Here is a 26,148-nt window from a genome sequence, read left to right as displayed (position 1 = left end):
TTCTGTTGAATCACTTGACATATAATTATGGTTAGACTTTATAGAAGATTAATAACATTATCCATAGGTCATGGCTGTACACAAATGACACGTTTCATTCACATACTTGAATGGTAAGAATAACATTTCAGAATGTCATGTAACTCTTTTCAAAGAGTGTTTTTTGATGATTTTATTATGCTTTTCAGTCCACGGAAGATATGAAGATAAAACCCGGGAGGCTCCTGAGGGGAAGACGGCTCATAATAATGGCCGGAACAGTGCAAATGGAATTGCATCAAACGCATGGAAACCATGTGTTTGATGGATTTGATACCATTCCGCTCCAGCCGTTACCACTAGCCCGTCCTCCCAGTTAAGGTGCCACCAACCTCCTGTGCCGGGAGATTATTAGCGGGAACCATACTTAGACATCACATCATTATAGATTTTCCATTATGGCGTCTGTGAGGACATGAGCAACGCCATTGAGGCCGTCTCCATTTTAAAGTAGACAATTTTCTAAAATGTTCTACTACTAAATTTCCTCTAACTATGACAACATACTTGTCAACAACCTATTTTTCCTGACTATGACGATAATGGGAAGAGAAGCCCTGGAAAATAATAACCATTACAATTTACTTTTCATTTTAGTCTATGAAAATGTGAGGCGAGAATTTCACGAGACTAATGGACACTTAATTTGACAAGAAGCTTCTTTTCGTCTGTTTTTTTTTTCCAATCATAAGAATGAATGCATGCAGAATATTGCATGCAATCCTCTCATTGGAAGAATTGACATCGTTCAGTTGCAAGGTCTGATTGAACTATAGTGAATGATAAAGGCCTCTACTGGCCAAAAGGTGGTTTTAGCATGGGCAGAGCCATTAAGGGCTTCCACCATCCTTCCACCTTTTTAAAGTAGTCAACTGGGTGGGGAGTCCTATGGGTTGTAGCCTCAAGGGCACTGCCCATGCTGTCACTGATGCTATAATGGCACAGACAAAAAGATGAGTCCTCTATCTCTATGGATTGATCTGCCTGGCTCTCCCAGGCGGTCACTTCAGTCACTCGACAATCTGAACTGATACTAAACCAGGCCGCTTCACTTGTAAGCCTAAATAACCTCAACTAGAAATAATAATAATACTCTCTCTCTTACTTTCATGTATAGGCTATTTTTGCTTTGATCACATCAGAAGCTCTATTTTCCCATATGCGCTGTGTTGCTGCTCTCGCACTGCAGTCCGCATATGCGAGTTGCAGTTGCTTTTTTCCTATGTGAAAAGCTTATGCTATTTGTTGCACATTGTGAGTAAAGTAATACTTCTGGCATTTTTGGGAAGATCAAATTCTCCCCTTTTCAAAGAAACCACTTATTTACCCCCATTGATGGTTATGATCGAGAGGAAATCAGAGCTGTGGCCAAGGCTTTATAACGTGTATGGTTAATTATGGCTGGCATTGGTTACAATCTGCCACAATATCAATGTTGCCAGCTGATGTATACGAGAGGACAGTAGGCCTAGTTGGACAAAGCTATCTGAATGTGCACACGATGGAAGTTACAGGTAGCCTAAATATTATTATTATTATTGTTATTATTTTAAATGCACTGGCTATTATGTCACTAAAATATCTGGGATTAAAACTAGACAAAAACTGTCCAGAGTATTAGTGGACTGATAATTAACTAAGGATGAAATTACTTAAATGTGACTAAGACTAAATTATATTTTAAAACTAGGACGAAAACTAAATCTAAAATAATGGCCAAAATTAAAAACGGTAGTGTTGTTTGAACAGTTATAAAGCCAAGGTTGGTGATTTACCGCCACCTGCAGTTCTGGAATGTTTACTCACCAGTATAATTAATCTGCTAATCCTTCTTGATAACCCGGATGGAATCATGTGATTCTTCTTTAGGGAGAGAAATGTACACCATTGTAACCCGGAGAGGGTCATGCTTTCTCAATTTCAGGCATGGGGAGAGTAGTATTTTTTAAATTTAAATTTAGTCCAGGGGAGGGTCATGTAATTTGGAATCGATTAAATGTCATGTTCATCCGGGTTTAAGAATAAATGGCTTATTATAGTATTTCATCTGTTCCCGATGATACCCCTCATCCCTGATTCTCTGCTGGGCTCAAAGTATAATGCGCCTAGTGTGGTCTCAATCAAATGATCCTGTAGGCTATAGACCTAGGCTATATGAAGAGCATGCTCAGAGAAGCACAGGGCAAAGTTATATTTCTAAGAAAATGTACTTCCAGAGTTTTTGCGCTGGTGGGATGGTGTATTTAAACCAGGCAAAACTGCATTACACACCGCAATGGATATGCGTTCCCAATCATGAGCCCCAGCCTGCCCTGCTCTTGCTGATGTAAATATACCCTTTTGTATTGCCTAACCAATGACTGTGCTGTATACGGTGGCACTTCACGAGGCAAGTCGATTTGTTCAAAAATGCTATATCTGTGTGCATGGACTGGGCCTACTGATGTCTTGTTCAGTTTAAGAAGGAGAGCATGAAGATGGTATTTTATTCCGGATACCCATTAGTTCTTCCTGGGGTCCTAAACTTCCTACTGCTATAATTAATTTTAAGAAAAACAATATGTTTCGTTGCCCATAATGAAGGTATTTGTCCGAATTATTGACCTCACAATAAGCCATACTCGAGTAATCTACATAATTTGCATTACTATGACACAGCAACCATGGAGATGGACAGCGCATGGGTGCTGAAAGTAGGCTAATTCCAGAAGGCCAAATTCATTTAAACAGACGTCATTTTAATTTGACTTTAGGCTACTAACAACAAGAGTGATTTGTGTTGGAGCCTATTTCTTCGTATTCAAGAAATAAGTGATAGGCCTATCTGTTTGACAGACAGAACTATAGTCTACTGTCAGCTTTTATTTCAGCCTTTAATTTCCTTGCATTTAACCTGTTGAATTATCTACTTTAAAATTGGAGGAATTGGTGCCTCTTGGACATTTTAGATGGTTGTTAGGGAAACTTTTTACTGAGTAATGTGTCTGTTTTTTATGATTGTGCTTTGCTTTTCGAGTATTGTCGTGTATAATAACGTGTATTTTATTGTGTAGTTTAATGTGTTTATTGTATTTCAATGTATCCAACGTGTGGGTCTAATCCTGGACACTGATTCGTAAAAACCGCATTCCAGTCGATGTCTATTCCACAATTTACCACCGGTGAACACTATGACATTGAAATGCCTATTGACTCTGTTCCATCTCACAGCGCAATCCACTGTCTCTTCAACCCAGCCAGACAATTTATAAACTCGATTTCCACTGTAAAAAGCATCTAGACATCTCCCATTTATTTTAGACTAGGAATGAGTTTTCAATAGTGGAGATTTGTATAAACCTTGCTGTCTGTCTCTGACATCTGCAAAATTGTTTCAGTATTGAAATTCGATCTCCAGCTGATCCATAGTAATGAATGTGTAGGGGTTGGAAGTCTGGATGAGATAGACAGCCAGGCATTTTTTCTCAGCCAGTCAAAATCAAGAATCAGCATGATTTTTCTGAATATTTACAAAGAAATGTCAATAGATGACAGGTCAAACAGAACGAAGTGCAGCTAGTTTGGAGTCTTTCCAGCTCCAGTGTGACGATTGTGTTAGCTGTGTTGTTGGCTAGCTCCTCTGGACAACAGTGTTCTGACAAGAGAGCACATTTTCTATGCCAAGTGAATTTGTGCATCATTAGCTCAATGTTATGGATGTAACCAAATAAATGTCACTAGAAAACAGCTTAAACAAATACAAACGCAAATACTTTGTTGTTATTATGGCTGCACTGTTTGGCGTGACTGTAAATTAGCCGTAGTTGGCTAGCTAGTGAGCAAGGAATAAGCACAGTGCCAGATGGGTCGCGTCAATAGATACAGAACAAAAATACTTAACGACTGGATCAAGTCTCTGGCAACCGAATAATAGAACGACCGACCAGCTGGCTTGGGAAGCAACCCTAGATTTGTGCCAGGACTATATATTGTGGAAGAATGAAATACGAATACATTAATCAAAATAACGTTTTTAATGAAAATATGTAAAACAGTATTTGAATAAGTTGATCTTATTGTATAAAAGTGATAATGGCCTCAAAGCCGGTGTTTTGAGGATATATTGGCACGGTTTGCCGACCCTCGACTTCATCTTGGGCCTAACAACACTCGTGCTAATATATCCTCCGAAACTAAAATGTATTGTGGTGCTATACAGGGCTCATCTGGAGAAAAAAAAGACAGCAATAACCCACTGTCAAAATAAAGGTTAAATAAAAAGATAAAATAAACGAGTACCATTGTGTGATGTGATAATCTGCTATTTGTTATAATAATAACAACAATAATAATAATAAGTGATGAGTTGGACTAATTAGACATAGGCAACACCTTAAAGGTTATTTTGAGTGACGTGAGCGCCCTTCGAATTGTGGTGCTGAAAGGACAGCAGCGGTCACGTGTCGTTCTGGGTTCCACTGCGTAAGGTGGTCGGTGGAGTTTTATGAACATCATGGCAAAAACGAGTGGATTTGGAGCCTAGATCTCGTTGGTGTGATGGTAAGGTCAATGCAGTAGGATCAGATAGTCTGCATGTACAATAGAGGTTGTACGTTTCTGTAAACTAAGCACTCGGAGAGTAGGGAAAATTTAAGTGCGTCGCACAAGACTGTTTTGAGGACAGCCGTTTTCGCCACCCTTTGGTAGAGTTTTCTGTCTGTGGCTATTCTTGTTATGTCGGATTTGGCCCACTCAAAGTAGTCACGCCACCGAGCGACGCGCCTCTGCACACACGCCAACAGTTAGTTCATCATTCATGCCACCGCCATAGAGAAAGAATAAAGGGAAGAAACCACCGTTTAGGCTACCTACCTCTGGGCTGCTATAGACTACATATTCATTTAGAATATAATTGTATTGTTTTCATGGAATGTTACTGGTAATTAGCCCTAAATATCATGTATTTAGAATGTATCTGAATTAATTTTACAGAAATAATTTGACCATTCACCAAGGTCTCGGCTTTTCTCATATTGAAAAAAAAGTGCGGGAGCGTCGTAACAGGCTATCAAACAACATACTAAGTCTAAATAAGTCAGGACCAAGCCAGGTAACCTAAGAAGGAAATTATTATTATTATTTCAAGGATATAGTCTGCCATTTAAGAAACCAATTGTGAAGCATTTGTGACACAGTACAGGCTGGCAGGAGCGCTTAGTATTTCAACAACTTATTAAGAACAGCAGTTCAACAACATGCCTATGCATTTAGCATTTAGGCTGTATAACATTACATACTTAGAATGACATAATAATGAAATGAAAATGCCTTATTTAACCATACGGTCATTCTACAGTGCCTTTGAATTCACTTTTAGAAACACGAGTGTGGCCATCCTGGTTTGAGTATCATGTGGTGAGCTATGCATACCTAGTTTGTTAATTTAGCCTAGCAGGTGCTCTTCTATTCCCATGCCCTAATCACAGTCAACACAAATCTATTTTGTAACAACAATATAGTGGAATAAAATATAATAAATTAGAAAATGATAGTTTCCCAAATGTTTTTTTCCCCCACAAGTGCATGTAGGCCTATCTGAGGATATGCGGCTGCTGTGTTAAACAATGAATGTCCTTTTCTTGAATTCATTGATGATCAGATGCCTCAGTTGTAACTGGTTCTGTTGCCTACATTTTTACAGTTGACAAATTTAGCACTGTTAAGACTATCCTCTTTTTAACAATAGCCAATGGCCATCCATTTTCATTTCAGAGAGATCCGATTTTCTCCAGGTATCCCTCATTATAAATAATGCAGTCCTTTAGACTACCAAGTATTTTTTAATCCTCCCGCTTTGGGCTTGATGTGTCAATGTATAGTTCATACATGCATAATCTATGATCAGAATTACTGTGTTACCTTTAATTAGTTTGAAAGCGACTGTTTTTCTGAAAGCTTACATTTGACCCCAGTTGGGCCAGCCCCCAATTCGAGTTCTAGTCAATGAGCTTCAGCCCCTCGTCATTTGAGTGACAGCTAGCAAGAAGCACACACAGCAGAGCGAGACAGAGAGCAATGACGTGGTGCACATATCTGCACATATGTGATGTAGTATGCAATTTTCAGGCACAAATTTTGGCTCGTCAGACTATTTTCAGAACTACTGGCTAAAAAGTATACAAAAGTATCAGAGAATCTCTTTAACCCATAGGAAGTTCAACCCAGAGGGGGGGTCTGTTTGTTGAGATTTACATAGTCTATTTATTGTGGTGTTGAAAACCCAAAACATGACATTGAAGTGTCCAAAGTCGGTATGCTTTCTTTATTGGTTGTGTGGTGCATTGGCACGGAATTTTTTTGTTGGAAAATTCATTGCATATATTTTATACAATTATAATTATGGCATCAAAATGTTGAAAATCTGATTTCCCCCTAGCTGATCAATGTCTGCAGCTGGCTATGATCGAAGTGTAAGGAAAGAGGCAGGGAGCGTGAGCTCGTATGTGGAGGCCGGCGAACCCTCAACTTTCCGGCCTGTATCCCTGTGTAGCATCAACTGTGCCACAAAAGCATGCTGAAGAATTCCACGTTTATAAACACAGGGTTGCTACAGTTATTGCTATTTTTGGTCATAAACATTATTTTGAGTTAATTATATGAGGGGGGAGGGTATTCAATTTATGTTACAGTACAAGGGGGAGGGTCATTTTAAAGCACAAGGAGAGTTGGACCAGTAGGCTAATATCCCATTTCATGGGTGCACAATCCATAGGTTACGCTATACAGTGCATACAAGTAAGCCTCCAATGCAATTCTGAAGCCAAATACATCCACAGTGCGATTTAAACAGATTTTCTTTGGTCAGATTAACTAATAATTGTATTTTCTTTCATTTATATAACAACATTCCAGTCTTGTTTAGCCTTATCTTGTCCAACTGTGGCATGTGTTAATCTGCAAAATTGTAATTATTCGCCTACCTCCTCATGCCTTTTGCACACAATGTATATATAGACTCCCTTTTTTTTCTACTCTGTTATTGACTTGTTAATTGTTTACTCCATGTGTAACTCTGTGTTGTCTGTTCACACTGCTATGCTTTATCTTGGCCAGGTCGCAGTTGCAAATGAGAACTTGTTCTCAACTAGCCTACCTGGTTAAATAAAGGTGAAATAAAAAAAATAAAAAAATGTTTCCATCAGTTTGCGTCAGTTTCAATGGGGGACTTTTATTTTAACGGCAAATCAGCGATTCCCCTATTGTTGCTCATGCTCACGCTAATGTTATTCATAACACACTGGTCCCACTTGACTACTTCAAAACCCTTCCCATGCTAAAGCAGGCTTTTGGGCAGTAGAGTCCTCTATCTATCTCTATGAAGGGAACACACTGAGCGGAACAAAAGTAACCAACATGAATGTTCCACTACGGATTTAATTTCCGTTACTCCTGACTCTCGGGATGGTTTTAGCTAGCCGATGAATCAAGCTAATAATGTATGCTTGTGTCTCACAATGTCAATACACTCACGTTTATATCGGTTACATGTATAACTTTTTAGGAATCTGCTGATATTGTTGTCTGCCACAATGGAACGTGATATTTTAGATGTTCTGGAACAAATCGGGTAAGCAAACCACACTCCGTCATCTGATGGCATCACGGATTACGCTGCTCAATCAGCGATTAACCGCTAGCTAGCAAATGTACATGGGTGTTGTCAATATAGTGTATTCGTCCTAGACAGTGGTATTCAACGTATATGCTCATTAGTTCGCAAATGCATCCATGCAAAATCCAAGTCCTATCATGATTCGATGCTAGCTTGCTTTCCCATCCATGCATGTTCGGTATGCTAATACTAGCGCATTACGACGTAAATTACGTATGTATGCCGCCCTGGGTTCTCGAGCTAAATTTGTCTTTTGGTGCGCAGGTATGACGGACCTCTGCAGGATGAGGAGACGCTTGTCAAAGCATGTGAAGGTGGACTGTCATCACCTGAGTATATCAACCTTTGCATGTGGTTTAAATCCCGTCTGACACCGTTATGTGACCTGGAAGAGAGCAGTACATTAGGTTATGGTGAGCCAAAATACCATCAGACATCATCACCTCTCACTGTTTTGTTAAATCACATACTACCCAGTTAATGTAACCAATGGGCCAGGCTTCCGGTCTAGAAGCATGGTTTCGACTGCACATACGGTCTTGCTCAGTACTGCAGTTTAACTGAAGTTCGACCCAGAAAGACAATTTCCATAGACGACCACATAGAGAAGTCAGGTTTGAAAATTCCAAATTAAACACTTTAGTCATTACCTTTGTGCACTAAAAATCCATTGAATTTTTTTTAAAATTCCACAGTCATTCACAGCCAAAGATATACCATTTTTATATTCATCCAATGTCTCTCATGTCTTTGGTTGACATGAGCATGTCAGTGCTGCTCCCTGTGCACACTGAGTGCTAGTGTGCTTGTGAAGTTGAGCCGTGTCAACCGGATGCAACCCGGATATAGACGGTCCATGAATCGGTTTATGCGATCATGAGTAGATTAGGTTGAAAACAATCAGCGTCTCCAGTTATTTCATACTTTAGTGATTGCCATGTTAAAGGAACCCCCCCCAGAGGAAGTTGGCGCCATTATTTAGATGTCGTTTCTTGTCCAAGAGAGGAAATTCACGTTTAGGTTCCACATCCAAAGAATGACGAAGACTACTTCACAAATAGGGTGTGGAAATTTCAAGGTGGAATTGATGAACACCAACAAATAGGGTACTGTCAGTGTAGCTAGCATGCTAACCTTATCTAGCTAGCTAATGTAGTCAATGAACAGCGTTCTTACATAGGAATTCCTTTTGTCCAGATGGGATAGGGCAGTGGACAAGAGGGATACCTATGTAAGAATGCTGTTCATTGCCTACAGCCCAATATTCAACACCATAGTACACTCCAAACTCCTCATTAAGCTTGAGACCCTGGGTCTTGACAGGGGTAAAACATAACACTCATGTAGTAACCAAAAAAGTGTTTAAATAATTTAACTTAGAGATTCTTCAAAGTAGCCACCTTTTGCCTTGATGGCAGCTTTGCACACTCCAAGATTTGAAAGACACACACACATTATCTGGCAACTCCTTTTTTCTATATTTAAAATGTAGGTCCGCTTATGCTGGTGTATGGAGTCTTTTGGGAAACCCAACTACTAAACCATCTAATGATGGGATTTCTAACTAAATTATCTGGGCTCCCAAAAGGACTGATCTCTATAATATATAAACAACTTTTGAAAAGCTCATATTCTGACCAAAAGTATGGTCCACAGATCTGAACAACCCTTTAACTGGACCAGAACAATCAGAAAATATGACCTTGGCATCCCGTAATCCGAACCATCAACTCACAGCTCCCAACTGTTCACTGCATCTACTATGTTACTTAACAATGACAGTTTATTGAATCTCTCACGATTACTGCTGGCAGGCAGCACTGCAGCAAAACATATATATGGGGGGTTGGACGGAGACATTTTGGGCTTGGGGAAATGTGATGGGGAGTTTATATACCAATTTTATTATTACAAATTCCTGTGTGGTCAAAATTATAATTTCTCTATGTACAATAACAGTCAAAAGTTTGTACACAGCAACTATTTCAAGGGTTTTTCTTTATTTAGACTATTTTCTACTTTAGTAGTAACCAAAAAAGTGTTAAACAAATCTAAATAGATTTTATGTTTGAGCCACACTTTGCCTTCTCTGAAAAGACCTGAAAATAGCTGTGCAGCGACGATAAACAAGCTATCTTTTCTTGTTGGCTTACAGCTGAAGCTATCATCAATTCACTACCCTGGTACTTTGTGCAAACCATAATGCAAAATACGCTGATTTCAAAGCTGATTGCCACAAACTTTATTAATTCACTTAATCTGTCTCTCTGACGTCTATCCCAAAGATGATCTATTGCCTCAGCAAACTAACTCCGTGCCACCCCCCCTCTCGCCCCATGAATGACGTCATTGCTGTTTTAAGTTTAGCTACTTCTATGTACAGTTGAAGTCAGAAGTTTACATACACTTTAGCCAAATACATTTCAACTCTACTTTTATTTCTTTCATCACATTCCCAGTGGGTCAGAAGTTTACACTCAATTAGTATTTGGTGGCATGGCCTTTAAATTGTTTAACTTTGGTCAAACGTTTCCTTCCACAAGCTTCCCACAATAAATTGGGTGAATTTTGGCCCATTCCTCCTGACAGAGCTGGTGTAACTGAGTCAGGTTTGTAGGCCTCCTTGTTAGTACACGCTTTTTCAGTTCTGCCCACAAATGTTTTATAGGATTGTGGTCAGGGTTTGTGATGTCCACTCCAATACCTTGACTTTGTTGTCCTTAAGCCATTTTGCCACAACTTTGGATGTTTTTTATTTATTTTATTTTTTACCTTTATGTAACTAGGCAAGTCCGTTAAGAACAAATTCTTATTTTCAATGACGGCCTAGGAACAGTGGGTTAACTGTCTGTTCAGGGGCAGAACGACAGATTTGTACCTTGTCAGGTCGGGGATTCGATCTTGCAACCTTTCGGTTACTAGTCCAACGCTCTAACCACTAGGCTACCCTGCCGCCACGGATGTATGCTTGCGGTCATTGTCCATTTGGAAGACCCATTTGCGACCAAGCTTTAACTTCCTGACTGATGTCTTGGGATGTTGCTTCAATATATCCACATAATTTTCCTTCTCATGATGCCATCTATTTTCTTCGGCTCTTTTTCCTCCAAACATAACGATGGTCAATATAGCCAAACAGTTCTATTTTTGTTTCACCAGACCAGAAGATATTTCTCCAAAAAGTACGATCTTTGTCCCCATGTGCAGTTGCAAACCGTAGTCTGGCTTTTTTTTATGGCGGTTTTGGACCAGTGGCTTCTTCCTTGCTGAGCGGCCTTTCAGGTTATGTCGATATAGGACTTGATCTACTGTGGATATAGAAACATTTGTATCTGTTTCCTCCAGCATCTTCACAAGGTCCTTTGCTGTTCTGGGATTGATTTGCACTTTTCGCACCAAAGTACGTACATCTCAAGGAGACAGAACGCGTCTTCTTCCTGAGCGGTATGACAGCTGCGTGGTTTCATGATGTTTATACTTGCATACTATTGCTTGTACAGATGAGCGTGATACCTTCAGGCATTTGGAAATTGCTCCCAAGGATGAACCTGACTTGTGGAGGTCTACAGTTTTTTTTTCTAAGGTCTTGGCAGATTTTTTTTGATATTCCCATGATGTCAAGCAAAGATCACTGAGTTTGAAGGTAGGCCTTGAAATACATCCACAGGTACACCTCCAATTGATTCAAATTATGTCAATTAGCCTAACAGAAGCTTCTAAAGCCATTACATAATTTTCTGGAATTTTCCAAGCTGTATGTAAACTTCTGACCCACTGGAATTGTGATACAGTGAAATAATCTGTCTTTAAACAATTGTTGGTAAAATTACTTGTCATGCACAAAGTAGATGTCCTAACCGACTTGCCAAAACTATAGTTTGTTAAAAAGACAAAAGACAGTTTTAATGACTCCAACTTAAGTGTATGTAAAATTCCGACTTGCTAAATGCTGTTGATCCGTTCAATAAAATAAGTCCCAAATGGACGCAATGCATGCACACACTCCTATTAAATATGCAATCATATAATATGCAATCATAAATATGCAATCATAATAGGCCTAGGTTACAACTTGATTTACCCAGTTTATCAATAGAGATCTACCATTCAAATAAATTATTACGATGTTATGTAGTTCATTTGGTAAAAACTAGGAATATACAATATATCGGAATCGGACAAATTCTAGCTAGCTAAGTCAGCCATTGGCTAGGACATCAGAAACATCCCCACTGTATTTGGGTTAGTGGCTCTATTTTCCCTCAGCATGCATTTTTGAACCTTTCTGAATGTCTAAACAATCCATATGTTCTGAAATATGAACACCGACATACTGGACATTTTGAACTCTTATTATGGTGGTGATTTGACAAAATTACAATCATGGTCTTGAATTAGTCTCGGACCCCTCTCGGTCTTAAATCGCTCTCGGCTCCCCCCTCCGTTCTTGGCTCGGACTCGATTTGCTCTGGTCTTGGTCTGGAATCGGTCTGGATTTAGGTGGTCTCCAACACAACACTGCTTATTGGCTCATCTCAGCCGCAAATAGGAATAACGTTACAGCTGTTTCTGATTATTAAACAATGCCATGCTAGTGGGTGGTAACATTTAAATAAAACCCAGCACTGAAACAAAATATAGGCTGAAAACAATTTGTAATATCATAGGAAAAGACACCACATTCACAGATTTGCACCAAGTGATCAGTTCAGATTTGTCACTTCAAGCTCAAATATATCATACTTTGACTACAACTCAGACTTATTGACTTAAATTGTTGTGCAACATCATGGGTAAGCTCTGGCCATCGTCTTTCAGCTCGAAAAGTGGATTTCTACTAAATGTCCACAACATTTCACGTTGTGTTTAGGTGATACTGATGGCCTTCGGTTTGAGATGAGTGGTATGCTGAAGGAGTTGGAGTGCCCCTATCAAGGCCTTGTCTCCGGGATTCTACAGGGAGGGCTGCAGAATAAAAAAGACCATCTAAAGCTAGTATGTAAGTACTGACGTGACCATTTGTTCAGAAAACGGGTCTGAGTACCCTCATGTTATGATACCCTTTTGGTGTGTTGCTGATCTGCCATGGTTCTGACATATATTTTACAGTTTCCATTTTACATGAATGCGATTTTTACCTGTGGCTCACATCTTTATTCTGCAGTGTTTTTGAGCTCAGAGGTACAAGCTGCACAGATTGTGAAGAGCCGACTTGTTGAGGACAAACAACACAAAGACCGAAACGATCTCCAGGCAATCTGTGAAACACTGAAGCTCCCACAGCCAAGAGGGCAGGAAGTAGTAGAGCTGTTCTCTGGGATAGAAAAAAAGGTGTGTCTAAGTTAGTCTTGCACACCTGATACTTCCTCCCTAGGCTCAGGTCTGGTATAAAAATGGCCTTCATTAACCCAATAGAAAGTCTGTGAGAAAGTGCCGAATGCATAGCCTTTGATTGTATCATTATCTTTTTATTTAACAAATGCATTGTATATCTGTATTTCCAGATAAACGCAGTGCTTCAAGAGCTTCCAAAGGATCACATTGGAAAGCCAGTGCTGAAGAACAATCTCGACAATGAACAGTGGGTAAGCAGACTGCATTCAGACTTTAACCCATTTTCGTGCAGGCAAAATTCAGAATTCCTGCTAAGGCATGAGGAGATGTCAAGTGTGTCCATTGACTCTGGGCCTTGTCTATATCCACAGAAAAGGCTGGAGCAGATCAACACGGTCCTGTCCTCACAGTATGAGTGTCGGCGGAGACTGCTGATCAAACGTCTGGACGTCACTGTGCAGTCTTTCGGCTGGTCAGACAGAGCCAAGGCAGGTGGAGTCTTTGGGTGCATCTCAATAGTCTAAAGCAGGCATGGTCAACTTTGATGGGGGTGGGGGCCACAAAAAATCTGAAGTCATACCCACACATGAATATGTGGACAACTACAAATACCTAGGTGTCTGGTTAGACTGTAAACTCTCCTTCCAGACTCACATCAAACATCTCCAATCCGAAGTTAAATCTAGAATTGGCTTCCTATTTCGCAACTCATGCTGCCAAACATACCCTCGTAAAACTGACCATCCTACCGATCCTCGACTTCGGCGATATAATTTACAAAATAGCCTCCAATACCCATCTCAATAAATTGCATGCAGTCTATCACAGTGCCATCCGTTTTGTCACCAAAGCCCCATATACTACCCACCACTGCGACCTGTACGCTCTCGTTGGCTGGCCCTCGCTTCATACTCGTTGCCAAACCCACTGGCTCCAGGTCATCCACAAGACCCTGCTAGGTAAAGTCCCCCCTTATCTCAGCTCGCTGGTCACCATAGCAGCACCCACCTGTAGCACGCGCTCCAGCAGGTAAATCTCTCTGGTCACCCCAAAAAACAATTCTTCCTTTGGCCGCCTCTCCTTCCAGTTCTCTGCTGCCAATGACTGGAACAAACTACAAAAATCTCTGAAACTGGAAACACTTATCTCCCTCACTAGCTTTAAACAGCAGCTGTCAGAGAAGCTCACAGATGACTGCACCTGTACATAGCCCATCTATAATTTAGCCCAAACAACTACCTCCTCCCCTACTGTATTTATTTATTTATCTCCTTTGCACCCCATTATTTATATCTCTACTTTGCACAGTCTTCTACTGCAAATCTACCATTTCAGTGTTTTACCTGCTATATTTGATTTACTTCGCCACCATGGCCTTTTTTTGCCTTTACCTCCCTTATCTCACCTCATTTGCTCACATTGTATATAGACTTATTTCTCTATTGTATTATTGACTGTATGGTTGTTTTACTCCATGTGTAACTCTGTGTTGTATGTGTCGAACTGCTTGGCTTTATCTTGGCCAGGTCGCAATTGTAAATGAGAACTTGTTCTCAACTTGCCTACCTGTTTAAATAAAGGTGAAATAAATAAAAATGCAGTCAGAGCCGGCCCTAGCCTATTGGGGGCCCTAGGCAAAATTGCTGCTACCCCCCCCTCCACTGCCTTGTGAGCAAAGCATTTTTAACGGCCCCCCTCTTGAAAGCGGCAAAAACAAACATAAGCATTTTTGCCATAATTTAATCCTTAATTTCCTGTAATTTTACACATTTTGCCATGGTGTGTAGAGAAAATGTTAGATCTAAAGCAAGTTTCTGCAATTCTACACTTTGCCATGGGGTGGAGAGAAGATTTTGTAATTTTATAACTAATTGACTGCAATTATACACATTTTGCTAAAGGATGGAGAACAATGTTTGCAGTTTTTAATATAGCTGAGTGACCATGACTAAGAGAACCAATGGTGCCCCCCCCAGTCAGTCATTTGACCATGATTACTACAAGTTTAGCTAATACCGTGGCCAGCTAACTAAACAATCTACAAAATGTTAGCTGAAATGGGCTAATACATTTTCCCAAATGGTGTTACATTGCAGACTTATTCTAAAATGTATAAAACAATAAAACAATGTCCTCATCAATCTACACGCAATACCCCATAATGACAGTGAAGTTTTTTTGCAAATATATAAATAATAATAAACATCTTATTTACATAAGTATTCAGACCCTTTGCTATGAAACTTGAAATTGAGCTCAAGTGCATCCTGTTTCCATTGATCATCCTTGAGAAGTTTCTACAACTGGAGGATTGAGGGAAAGATGAACGGAGCAAAGTACAGAGAGATGCTTGATGAAAACCTGCTCCAGAATGCTCAGGACCTCAGACTGGGGTGAAGGTTCACCTTCCATCAGGACAACGACCCTAAGCACACAGTCAAGACAACGCAGGAGTGGCTTCAGGACAAGTCTCTGAATGTCCTTGAGTGGCCCAGCCAGAGCCTGGACTTGAACCCTATTTAACACCTCTGGAGAGACTCTCCCCTTCCAACCTGACAGTGCTTGAGAGGATCTTGAGAGGATCTGCAGAGAAAAATGGGAGAAACCCCCCAAATACAGGTGTACTTGAAGAAGACTTGAGGCTGCAAAAGGTGCTTCAACAAAATACTGAGTAAAGGGTCTGAATACTTGCACTACCAGTCAACAGTTTGGAGTGGACACACCTACTCACTTTATTTGTACTATTTTCTGCATTGTAGAATAATAGTGAAGACATCAGAACTATGAAATAACACACAGAATCATGTAGTAACTAACAAAGTGTTCAACAAATCAAAATATATTTGAGATTCTTCAAAATAGCCATTATTTGCCTTGATGACAGCTTTGCACACTCTTAGCATTCTCTCAACCAGCTTTACCTGGAATGCTTTTCCAACAATCTTGGAGTTCCCACATGCTGAGCACTTGTTGGTTGTTTTTCCTTCACTCTGCAGTCCAATTCATCCCAAACCATCTCAATTGGGCTGAGGTTGGGTGATTTTGTAGGCCAGGTCATCTGATGCAACACTCCATCACTCTCCTTGGTCAAATAACCCTTACAAGGCCTGGAGGTGTGATGGGATGGCGTATCACCGCAGAATGCTGTGGTAGCCATGCTGGTTAAATCAGACATTGTCACCAGCAAAGCACTCCCTCACCATCACACCACCTCCATGCTTCAAGGTGGGAACCACACATGCGGAGATCATCCGTTCACCTACTCTGTCTCACACAAAGACACCGGTTGGAACGAAAAATCTCAAATTGGACTCACGAGACCAAAGGACAGATTTCCCCTGGTCTAATGTCCATTGCTCGTGTTTGTTGGTCCAAGAAAGTATCTTCTTATAATTGGTGTCCTTTAGTAGTGGTTTCTTTGCAGCAAGTCAACCATGAAGGCCTGATTCATGCAGTATCATCAGAACAGTTGATGTTGAGATGTCTGCTACATGAATTTATTTCGGCTGCAATCTAAAGTGCAGTTAACTCTAATGAACTTATCCTCTGCAGCAGAGGTAATGTAGGGTCTTTCTTTCCTGTGGCAGTCCTCATGAGAACCAGTTTCATCATAGCGCTTGATGGTTTTTGCGATTGCACTTGAAGAAACTTTCAAAAGCCTTCCAGGTGAAGCTGGTTGAGAGATTGCTAAGAGTGTGCAAAGTTGTCATCAAGGCAAAGGATGGCTACTTTGAAGAATCTAAAATATATTTTGATTTGTTTAACACTTTTGGTTACTACATGATTCCATATGTGTTATTTCATAGTTTTGATGTCTACACTATTATTGCACAATGTAGACAATAGTAAAATAAAGAAAAACCCTTGAATGAGTAGGTGTCAAATATCCCCCCCTCAAAAGTTTGATCTTCAGGCCAAAAGGGGCGCCTTCTGCACATCCCTGGTCTAAAGTGACGCCCTTTCCTCATCAGGACACAGTGCTACTGGTGATACTGTCCTTAATCGGCAGGCTACACCCTTTCTGCTCTCTATGAAGAATCTCATTGTGCATGTCCTATGCTCAACAAACTACCCATCTGTCTTTTCTGTTAGGAGAGAGTTGACTGTATGGCCAGGGCCTACCAGCCTAAGAGACACTCCCTGGCCCAGATGTCGTCTGTGGGCATGGCTCACCTGCTGGCAGCCAGGGAGGACATATGCAACGTGGTGAAGACCAGCAGTGGCTCAAGCAGAAAGAATACTGCCTGTGCCGTCAATAAGGTACTGTGGAATGGGACCCAAAGTTCATTGTGTGCAAATGTCTGAGTGTTGTCTTTAGGACAAAGCATTGTAACTTACCAAATGAGGGTCCATGGTCCCCAGCCATTGTCCTGTCATTGACCTACCATTTGTATTTCACTTCTATAGATCCTGATGGGAAGGGTGCCAGATCGCGGTGGTCGGCCCTCTGAGATAGATGCCCCCCTCGCTGAGATGCCAGCCTGGCAGAAGAGACAAGACGGAGGTTTTGGTGGTCGTGGTGGTGGTGGTGGTGGTGGTGGTCGAGGAGGTGGTGGTAGTTGGGGAGGAGGTGGTAGTTGGGGAGGGGGTAAGGGTGGCTGGCGAGGAGGGGGTGGAGTAGGAGGGGGCGTTGGTTGGGGTCATGGAGGAAAGAGAGGACGTTATCAATACTAACAATGATTTATTTTTGACTGAAAAGCCAAACAGTGTTAACTGAAACCTACTCATGTGTACCTGCTTCGCTAAGGGCAACACTAAGGCATTGTTTATTTGGAGTGATGTGGACTTGACTGAGATTTACAGAATGCTACTGTAGGAACACTCCAAAATATTTGTCACCCATTTTTGTGTTCATTTTCAATGCTGTTATGAACTGTGCTGCTGAGGATCGTTGTAGAAGCAACGAGTCAAACTCACTGACCATTTTTTTTATAGATTTATTCTATTATTTTGGTAACACTTTACTTGATACCCAGTGTTAACACGTTATGACACGGTCATAACCTGTTATAATACTGTCATGATGCATATATTTACACCGGTTGTGACATTGCGCTATTTTATTGCTGGTTATGACACCTACATAAGTGTCAACCCACATTTATTCAAATTAGATTTTCCCTGCTAAGAAATGTCCTTTCATTTGAAAGTTTCTATTTAAATCCTTTGTTTTTGTTTAGTCATGTATTTTTTAAATAAATGTTTTAACTTGTGGAAAATACTCTTTATGACAGTCATGAAGATTTAGGACCATCCTGTTTTTTTTTTTACTTGGACTAAGAAAATACACTTTATGACACTGTCAAGAAGCATTGTGACCATATTATCAAACAAGCCAGATAGGCCTATCACCTACATGCCCTTATATCAGTCAAAAGGAGGGTGTCTTGTCCTGCTCCTGAAGTCATCAGCAACCGATCATGGGGCTCGGTGCATGTCTGACGTCAATGTGTGCACAATTACAACGATAATTTAACATGTTAAATATAAAATAATATACATCATAAACATACTGTTACATACAGCACCAGTCAAAAGTCTGGACACGCCTAGTCATTCAAGGGTTTTTATTCTTACTATTTTCTACATTGTACAATAATAGTGAAGACATCACAACTATGAAATGACACATAAGGAATCATGCAGTAATCAATTAAAGTGTATATATTTTAAATTCTTCAAAGAAGCCACCCTTTGCCTTGATGACAGCTTTGCACACGGTTGGCATTCTCTCAACCAGCTTCACCTGGAATGCTTTTCCAACGATCTTGAAGTAGTTTCCACATATGCTGAGCAGATGTTGGCTGCTTTTTCTTCACTCTGTGGTCCATTCTAAATAAAACACAGACAGTATCACGAGCAAAGCACCAAAACACCACCTCCTCCATGCTTCAAGGTGGGAACCACACATGCAGAGATCATCCTTTCACCTACTCTGTGTTTCACAAAGGCACAGTGGTTGGAACGAAAATCTCAAATTGGGACACATGAAACCAAAGGACAGATTTTCACCGGTCTAATGTCCATTGCTCGTGTTTCTTTGCACAAGTAAGTCCCTTATAGGTGTGCTTTAGTAGTGGTTTCTTGGCAGCAATTCGACCATGAAGGCCTGATTCACACTGTGTCCTCTGAACAGTTTATGTTGAGATGTCTGTTACTTGGACTGTGAAGCATTTATTTGGGCAGAAATCGGAGGTGCAGTTTACTAATGAAGCAAAGGTAACTCGGTCTTCCTTTCCTGTGGCGTTCCTCATGAGAGCCCGTTTCATCACAATGCCCATTTTTGAGACCACACTTGAAGAAACTTCTTGTTCTGCATTGACTGACATTCATGTCTTAAAGTAATGATGAACTGTCGTTTCTCTTTGCTTATTTGAGCTGTTCTTGCCATAATATGGACTTGGTCTTTTACCAAATAGGGCTCTCTTCTGTATACCACCCTACCTTGTCACAACATAACTGATTGGCCCGAACTCATTCAAAAGGAAATAAATTCCACAAATGAACTTTTAACAAGGCACACCTGTTAATTGAAATGCAATCCAGGTGACTACCTCTTGAAGCTGGTTGAGAGAATACCAAGAGTGTCCAAAGCTATCATCAAGGCAAAGGGTGGCTATTTTGAAAAATCTCAAATATATTTTGATTTCTTTAACCCTTTTTGGATTACTACATGATTCCATATGTGTTATTTCATAGTTTTGATGTCTTCACTACTATTCTACAATGTAGAAAATAGTAAAAATAAAGAAACCCCCTGGATTGAGTAGGTGTGTCCAAACTTTTGACTGGTACTGTACACGTGGACTATAGTGTAATGGAATGTGCGCAATTACAATCATAATTGAATCTGGTAAATAAAATAAAAATACATAAACATACTGTTACATAGGCTATGGTGTAATGCAATGTTTTGCCTTGTGTGGTAGGTTTTGTGTGTTTTGACACATATGTCATAACCGGCCATAAAATAACGCAATATATGTCACGACAGTGTTATGACCAACTATAAGAGGTTATGACAAGTTGTCAGCTGTTGTGACATATTATGACATGGTTATGACCGTGTCATAACGTGTTATGACGCTGGGTGTCAATTAAAGTCTTACCCATATTTTCTATACTGATGGTATGTTGGTAGATTAAGCTAATTAAAATTGTTGGAAATTTGAATCATGGTAATTATTTTTTTGATTTGAAGACTTGGTGCTCAATTCCATCCATAATCGCAGAAGTTCAGCACTATAGTGTCATTGAAATTGAAAGATCATTTCAGATTGAGCTGACATACAGTAGGCCTATGCATAATTTACTGTGAATGCAGTCTCCACGAACACAGGAACATGGCCTTTAGCATCTTAATCGTGCTATAGCACTGTACTTCCGCAATCGAATTGAATCTAGCCCTTAATCTGATTGATTTGAAAAATAAAATGTTTATCAGTTTGAAATGTCTAGGATCCCGACTATGGATCTGCCTTTGTATGTTAGTCACACACAATATCTCAGACAGCGCTGGCCCGATTTTGACAACGTGGGTGTATGAAGTGTCTTGTCATAGAAATCCGGCATTTACAAAATGACACTGATTGGCCCAATGGGGGTGCTGTAGTAATAGGGGGGGACATGTTTAAGGTTACCTTGTTTACTTTAAACCAGAGAATGTACAGTATGAGTAATGATATACTGTACTGACTCACGATAGAGAGGGTTGTCCATCAATTGAGCTGAGTTGCCAAAATCCCCAAGACCAAGTGTGCTAAATGCGCCTGCAGATTAGGTTCTTACTGCTCCTAGTAGAACTCAAATAGGCAAAAGCTGGGATACTCCCTTAAAAGACCTTTGATTGAAAAGCAAGAAAAAATCTCTCTATCCTTCAGAAAGACACCATAGCAACAACATAGCCAGAACACTTCCTCAAAATAGAATAATCTGTAATTTTGACATTTTTGCAAAGGAGGTCTTAGTCGTGCAATTTTATATATAAGATATTTGGTGCAGTATTTCTCAAGTGAAAGAAGTCCTCTCTCATTGAATGACAACAACACTATGGATGGGATTCTGATATTAGAAACAACGTCACAAAATGTCATAATATAGGCCTATGTCCAAACCTTTTAGACTTGGAAGCATACAGTAAACTTTAGGGAGTTTTGTAATGAGCCAAGAAAGCCAGATGGGTATACTACAAAGCAGGAACAATGAGTTCGCCTGCTAACTTTGATAAACAACCAGAAATACCAGTTGATTTTCTGGTTCCTTAAGAAAGCTAAACATAGGTATGTGTGTTTGGTTGTTAAGTCAATTAGAACATTCTCATTTCAAGCTTATCTTTCTAAAAAACTAAAAAGTTATTTCAGAATATTCAGGCAAGTTAGCTTGCTAACCTTGATCTTCCCCTCTGCTCCCTGGGAAACCAAACACATGAAGCCCCGGAGTTAAACTGCATGAGAGCGGTAGGACACCAAGAGCAATGGAAAGTGTTAGGGACCGTTTAAAATTTACTGAGGGGTGGGCTTTAGCCAATAAACACCTAAAATTGTTGTCACAAAAACTGTTGCGTTAAATAGCAAATGTGCCTACTATGGTCTTGGCACGCGCGCTCTAGCCAACAGCTCGCAGGTACAGTGGGTAGGCTGTGCTGGTGTAACACAATCTCACACTCAATTCATGCAAATATGTACAAGTATTTCAGCAGATTTTGTGTGAAAATACACACATTTTAGTACAACTTCATTCGCAGGAAAATACACACAGTTTTGTGCAAATTCATTATTTTTGTGCAACACATTTTTGTGCAACTTCATAGGAAAACATTTTTGGGGGGTCAATGTAACGGTTTTCTTGTGTGAAGGAGTGGCGGACCAAAACGCAGTGTGGTTATTAATAAAGAAACTATACATCTTTAATAAAGAAACTATACATGAATAGACTAACAAAACCAAGAAATGTGAAAAACCAAACCAGCCCTATCTGGTGCAAACACAGAGACAGGAACAATCACCCACAAAACCCAACACCAAACAGGCTACCTAAATATGGTTCCCAATCAGAGACAATGACTAACACCTGCCTCTGATTGAGAACCATATCAGGCCAAACACAGAAACAGACAAACTAGACACACAACATAGAATGCCCACTCAGATCACACCCTGACCAAACAAAACATAGAAACATACAAAGCAAACTATGGTCAGGGTGTGACAGTCAAACTTCAGAACAATCTTTTGAACGTTATTGGAGCAATGCATTTTGGGCAACGGTGTTCTACACTGCTTTTTTTTGTGTCCCACTTTTATTTATATTAAATAACAAATTTGTCAACATCCCAATATTGTTAATCAAACAGAAGATAACAAAGTTATACCATTTATGCAACTGTTTGAGGGGCTGAATCAAGATTATGAATGACATGTCATAATCATCGTTTTAATCGTCTGAAGTCAATGGCACGCAAATCCCTCAAATTGTCTAATCCACCTCTCCATTGTTACAGCCTGGCTCAACTGAGATCATGGTCTTTACCCTGAGTTATCAGTGATCGACACTGGTCTGCTGTACTCTATAAACTGGTGTTAATGCAATGTCACAGTTCTTTACCATCTGGGAGGGGGGTTCAGGGTTGGACTGACACCCATGATAATGTGATGTATCGTAGAATAAGTATTGTAACTGTGTATTGCAACAGTGAGTTGTTTTGTGAACAAGAAAACTGCCATATTGAATGAGACAAATGTACTTTTTTTTTATTTCTAAAGGACATCATACCACTTTCCCCCAATCCGGCATTCATTTATGCCTGGCTTAAACTCAGGACCTATGCCTTGCAAACACACGTAACCTGAAGCTTCCAACCCATAGCACCACAGAAAAAGGCATATTTCAATGGCGAGACGGGCGACACTTCAGGCTGGGGAGTATGGGCTTGTTTAAATTAGTAGGGCTGAAGATCACCGTTGTAGCGTGATTGACATTTGAAGGCAATGATCCTGCGTTAGCGGAGACTGTATTCACGGTAAAAGCTGCTTATGTCGGCTCAATTGAAAATGTGCTTTATATTTAAATTGCGCTATAATGCTGAACTTCAGCGTTACAGATTGAATCAAGCCCTAAGTTTCACAGATCTGCAACATATACATAAAATCCATTTTGGACAGTTTGTTGAAGACACAAATATCAGTGCAGTTGACATGGAAATGTTGAGTATGCTGGAAAGACCAAAAATAATTTCTGATGAGATGTTTGTCAACACACATATTAAATTATGTGGAGCACTCAAAGCGTGTCTGTTGCCCAAACTCAGTTTCCTTGTTTCCGTAATGATGCCAGGATGAGTTTGCACTTTCAGGGTACATGTAAAACACTTAATTGTGAGACTAAATATAAGGGCTGGACATGCAGATAAATGAACGTCAGATAAATAAAAAGTAGATTTTTCTGGGGTCTCTGGACTGATATGGTTAACCGTTTGACCGTGGCCAAAAGGCGATGGGATTGTAGTGCTAGGGGCTATACGGTGAAGGTGAATCATGGTTAATAAATCATGTTTGTTGATGTGGAGTGTCCACTATACCTGAATATGTCAAATATTAGAGCTGCGCTCTATTTTGAGTTTCCTCAGTAGTCAACTTTCAGGTATTTGACATATTTGACCCAGGTCTGGTGTGCATATGGCACAATGAACACTTTTAGGGTTAGTGCTGTGATTGGTGGAGACTATAAGATACAAGTTGATGCAACAAGCCACGGGTAGACAATGAATTTACGCTGTTTGTTTTATGTTTTGTGCCTTGAAGGTGACCAGGCCACCTGTTGTCTTTCCTCAGGACCCATCAATAACCCCCACGATGCTTCACTTGTCTTTTTAGATCAACAGAAAGACTTGTCACAGTTTCCATAGTGGACTATATTGTCACAACAAGGTTACCACAGATGTCATCTCAGCGAAAGTCTTGTCATTCAACTTCTGTCTTATTTGACAGGGCCAGAAAGGCCCCTATTAACTTTTTGTACCTTGGTTGTTGGTGGTGGTGGAACCACCTACTAGCATATTTCAAGGTGCTTCATGGTCATTCTTTAACTGATCTAGCTAGCGACTGCATATTTGTTTTTAGTTTGAATTTGAGAAGAGGAAATGATGGGTTGGACTGTAAATACTGGCGTGACAGGAATATGGAACAAATAAAGAAAGGCCTTCGAAAACGTCTCAGGCTGAAATATTGATAGTAAATGGGCAGAGGTAAAATCGCATGTACGGGAGTTATCTTTTCTACAATATCAATGTTGGGTCTAACTCCCTACAGCACAACAAAGGGAAGCATGGTAGTGTGTCTGTTAACGCTTCACTTCTGGAGAGGAGAAGTGGACTTGAAGATGTTCAGTACTGGCTCACTGCAAATTTGTTCATCTGTATACCTTCCTCATTCACTTCGCTGTTATGTTCAAGGAAAAGGGATGGGTGATACAGAAACACATTCAGGTTGACTGATTTGTGTGACACAATAAGATGCATCGCAATTCAGTTCACTCACCTGATTAAATCCCTATTTCGAAATCAGTGAATTCCCTATTATTTCCAATGAGAATATTCTCAATATAACGATTGATTTTCCAATTAATTCCCTAAATAAAATGGCCTCAGCCCTGGTACAGTATTGTACCATGTACAGTACACTTCGGATGCATAGAATGGTGGCTGTCTCAAACTCATACAATACCAACACACGCCTAATGCTTGGGAAAAAACCTTGCTACCTGTAGGGGAATCTTTTGAATAGATTTGTCAGAAATTACTTTTGTAGGGAAACAAAGAGGGTCACAGAAAAACAATGTGTACAGTGGGGCAAAAAAGTATTTAGTCAGCCACCAATTGTGCAAGTTCTCCCACTTAAAAAGATGAGAGAGGCCTGTAATTTTCATCATAGGTACACTTCAAGTATGACAGACAAAATGAGAAGAAAAAAAATCCAGAAAATCACATTGTAGGATTTTTTATGAATTTATTTGCAAATGATGGTGGAAAATAAGTATTATTTAGAGATATTCTCTCATTCGTTGGAGGTTATCTAGCAATTTGAGCAACTATAGTAATTTTACTTTAAACAATACACTTTTGTTACAAAGTTTGTATGATTCGCTATAGCGATAGCCTACTCTGGGTGCGCTCTTAGAACATGACGGTACAACACACCCTCCCTTAAACATTTTACACCATTTAGCAGATACTCTTATCCAGAGCGATTTACACTAGTGAGTGCATACACTTCTCACACTTTTTCTAACTGGTCCCACGTGGCTATCGAACCCACAACTCACGGCGTTGCATGCGCCATGCTCTACCAACTGAGCAACGCGTGGTACATTACAATAGGCTCTATAGATTAGATATCTATCACCGATCTATAGATAGATAGGAAACATGATCACAGATTACAGCAATGGAAAACCAATGATCTTGCCCTCGTGACAACCAACGGTTCTAGAGCGTTTGACTTGGAAAGACGGAGAACGAACAGGTCTATCGGGATGGGGAGCGTCTTTTACGGGTGTCTGTATGGCACCGGTTGCCCCAGTGGAAGAAGTTTGCACCGGGTGATAAGTGATTGCATTCGTTTTGGAACCTCCCAGCCATGAGCCAGGTGCCCCACTCATGGCCAACCGCGATGTCGGCTCAAAACCAAAGTTACTTAGGTTAAGTACATGGAGTAATAAGTAGGATTCTGTTTTCACATGCGAAAAGTGATTGCTTTTGAAAAACGCTTCACCTGTCTTCCGAATAAAAACTTGTTTGGAATTTCGAACAAATATGGTATGGAAAATAGATGTGTGTTTCTTCATGACAACATGACCTAGCGCCACAGATTACTGTTTATTTTGAGAAGGGCCGCCTGTCCCTCCCCGCTACCAGTCAAACGTTTGGACACACCTACTCATTCAAGGGTGTTTCTTTATTTTTACTGTTTTCTACATTGTAGAATAATAGTGAAGACATCAAAATGATGAAATAACAAGTGTTAAACAAATCAAAATACATTTTAGATTCTTCAAAGTAGCCACTCTTTGCCTTGACAGCTTTGCACACTCCTGGCATTCTCTCAACGAGTTTCATGAGGAATGCTTTT

The 26,148-nt window shown here is 40.1% G+C and overlaps 1 protein-coding gene across 2 annotated transcripts; it reads left to right on the top strand.

Annotated features, from left to right (window-relative positions):
• The first annotated feature begins 4,501 nt into the window (after positions 1-4,501).
• fam98b (family with sequence similarity 98 member B) lies at positions 4,502-18,243 on the top strand. 2 transcript variants are annotated; one of them, XM_024437081.2, is made up of 8 exons: positions 7,434-7,645; positions 7,955-8,103; positions 12,561-12,689; positions 12,855-13,021; positions 13,195-13,275; positions 13,396-13,512; positions 17,117-17,284; positions 17,432-18,243. In XM_024437081.2, exons 1-8 carry the CDS (start codon positions 7,608-7,610, stop codon positions 17,696-17,698), a joined length of 1,116 nt encoding a protein of 371 aa, XP_024292849.1. In that variant the 5' UTR covers positions 7,434-7,607; the 3' UTR covers positions 17,699-18,243. The 2 variants fall into 2 exon arrangements, with proteins under 2 accessions (XP_024292850.1, XP_024292849.1); XM_024437082.2 differs by lacking the exons at positions 7,434-7,645; positions 7,955-8,103 and adding an exon at positions 4,502-4,578.
• The last annotated feature ends 7,905 nt before the right edge of the window (positions 18,244-26,148 follow it).

This window comes from Oncorhynchus tshawytscha, linkage group LG11 (assembly GCF_018296145.1).
Source record: "Oncorhynchus tshawytscha isolate Ot180627B linkage group LG11, Otsh_v2.0, whole genome shotgun sequence".
Taxonomy (NCBI): domain Eukaryota; kingdom Metazoa; phylum Chordata; class Actinopteri; order Salmoniformes; family Salmonidae; genus Oncorhynchus; species Oncorhynchus tshawytscha.
The sequence above is the reverse complement of the archived record's forward strand: the minus strand, read 5'-3'. Positions and strand labels throughout refer to the sequence as shown.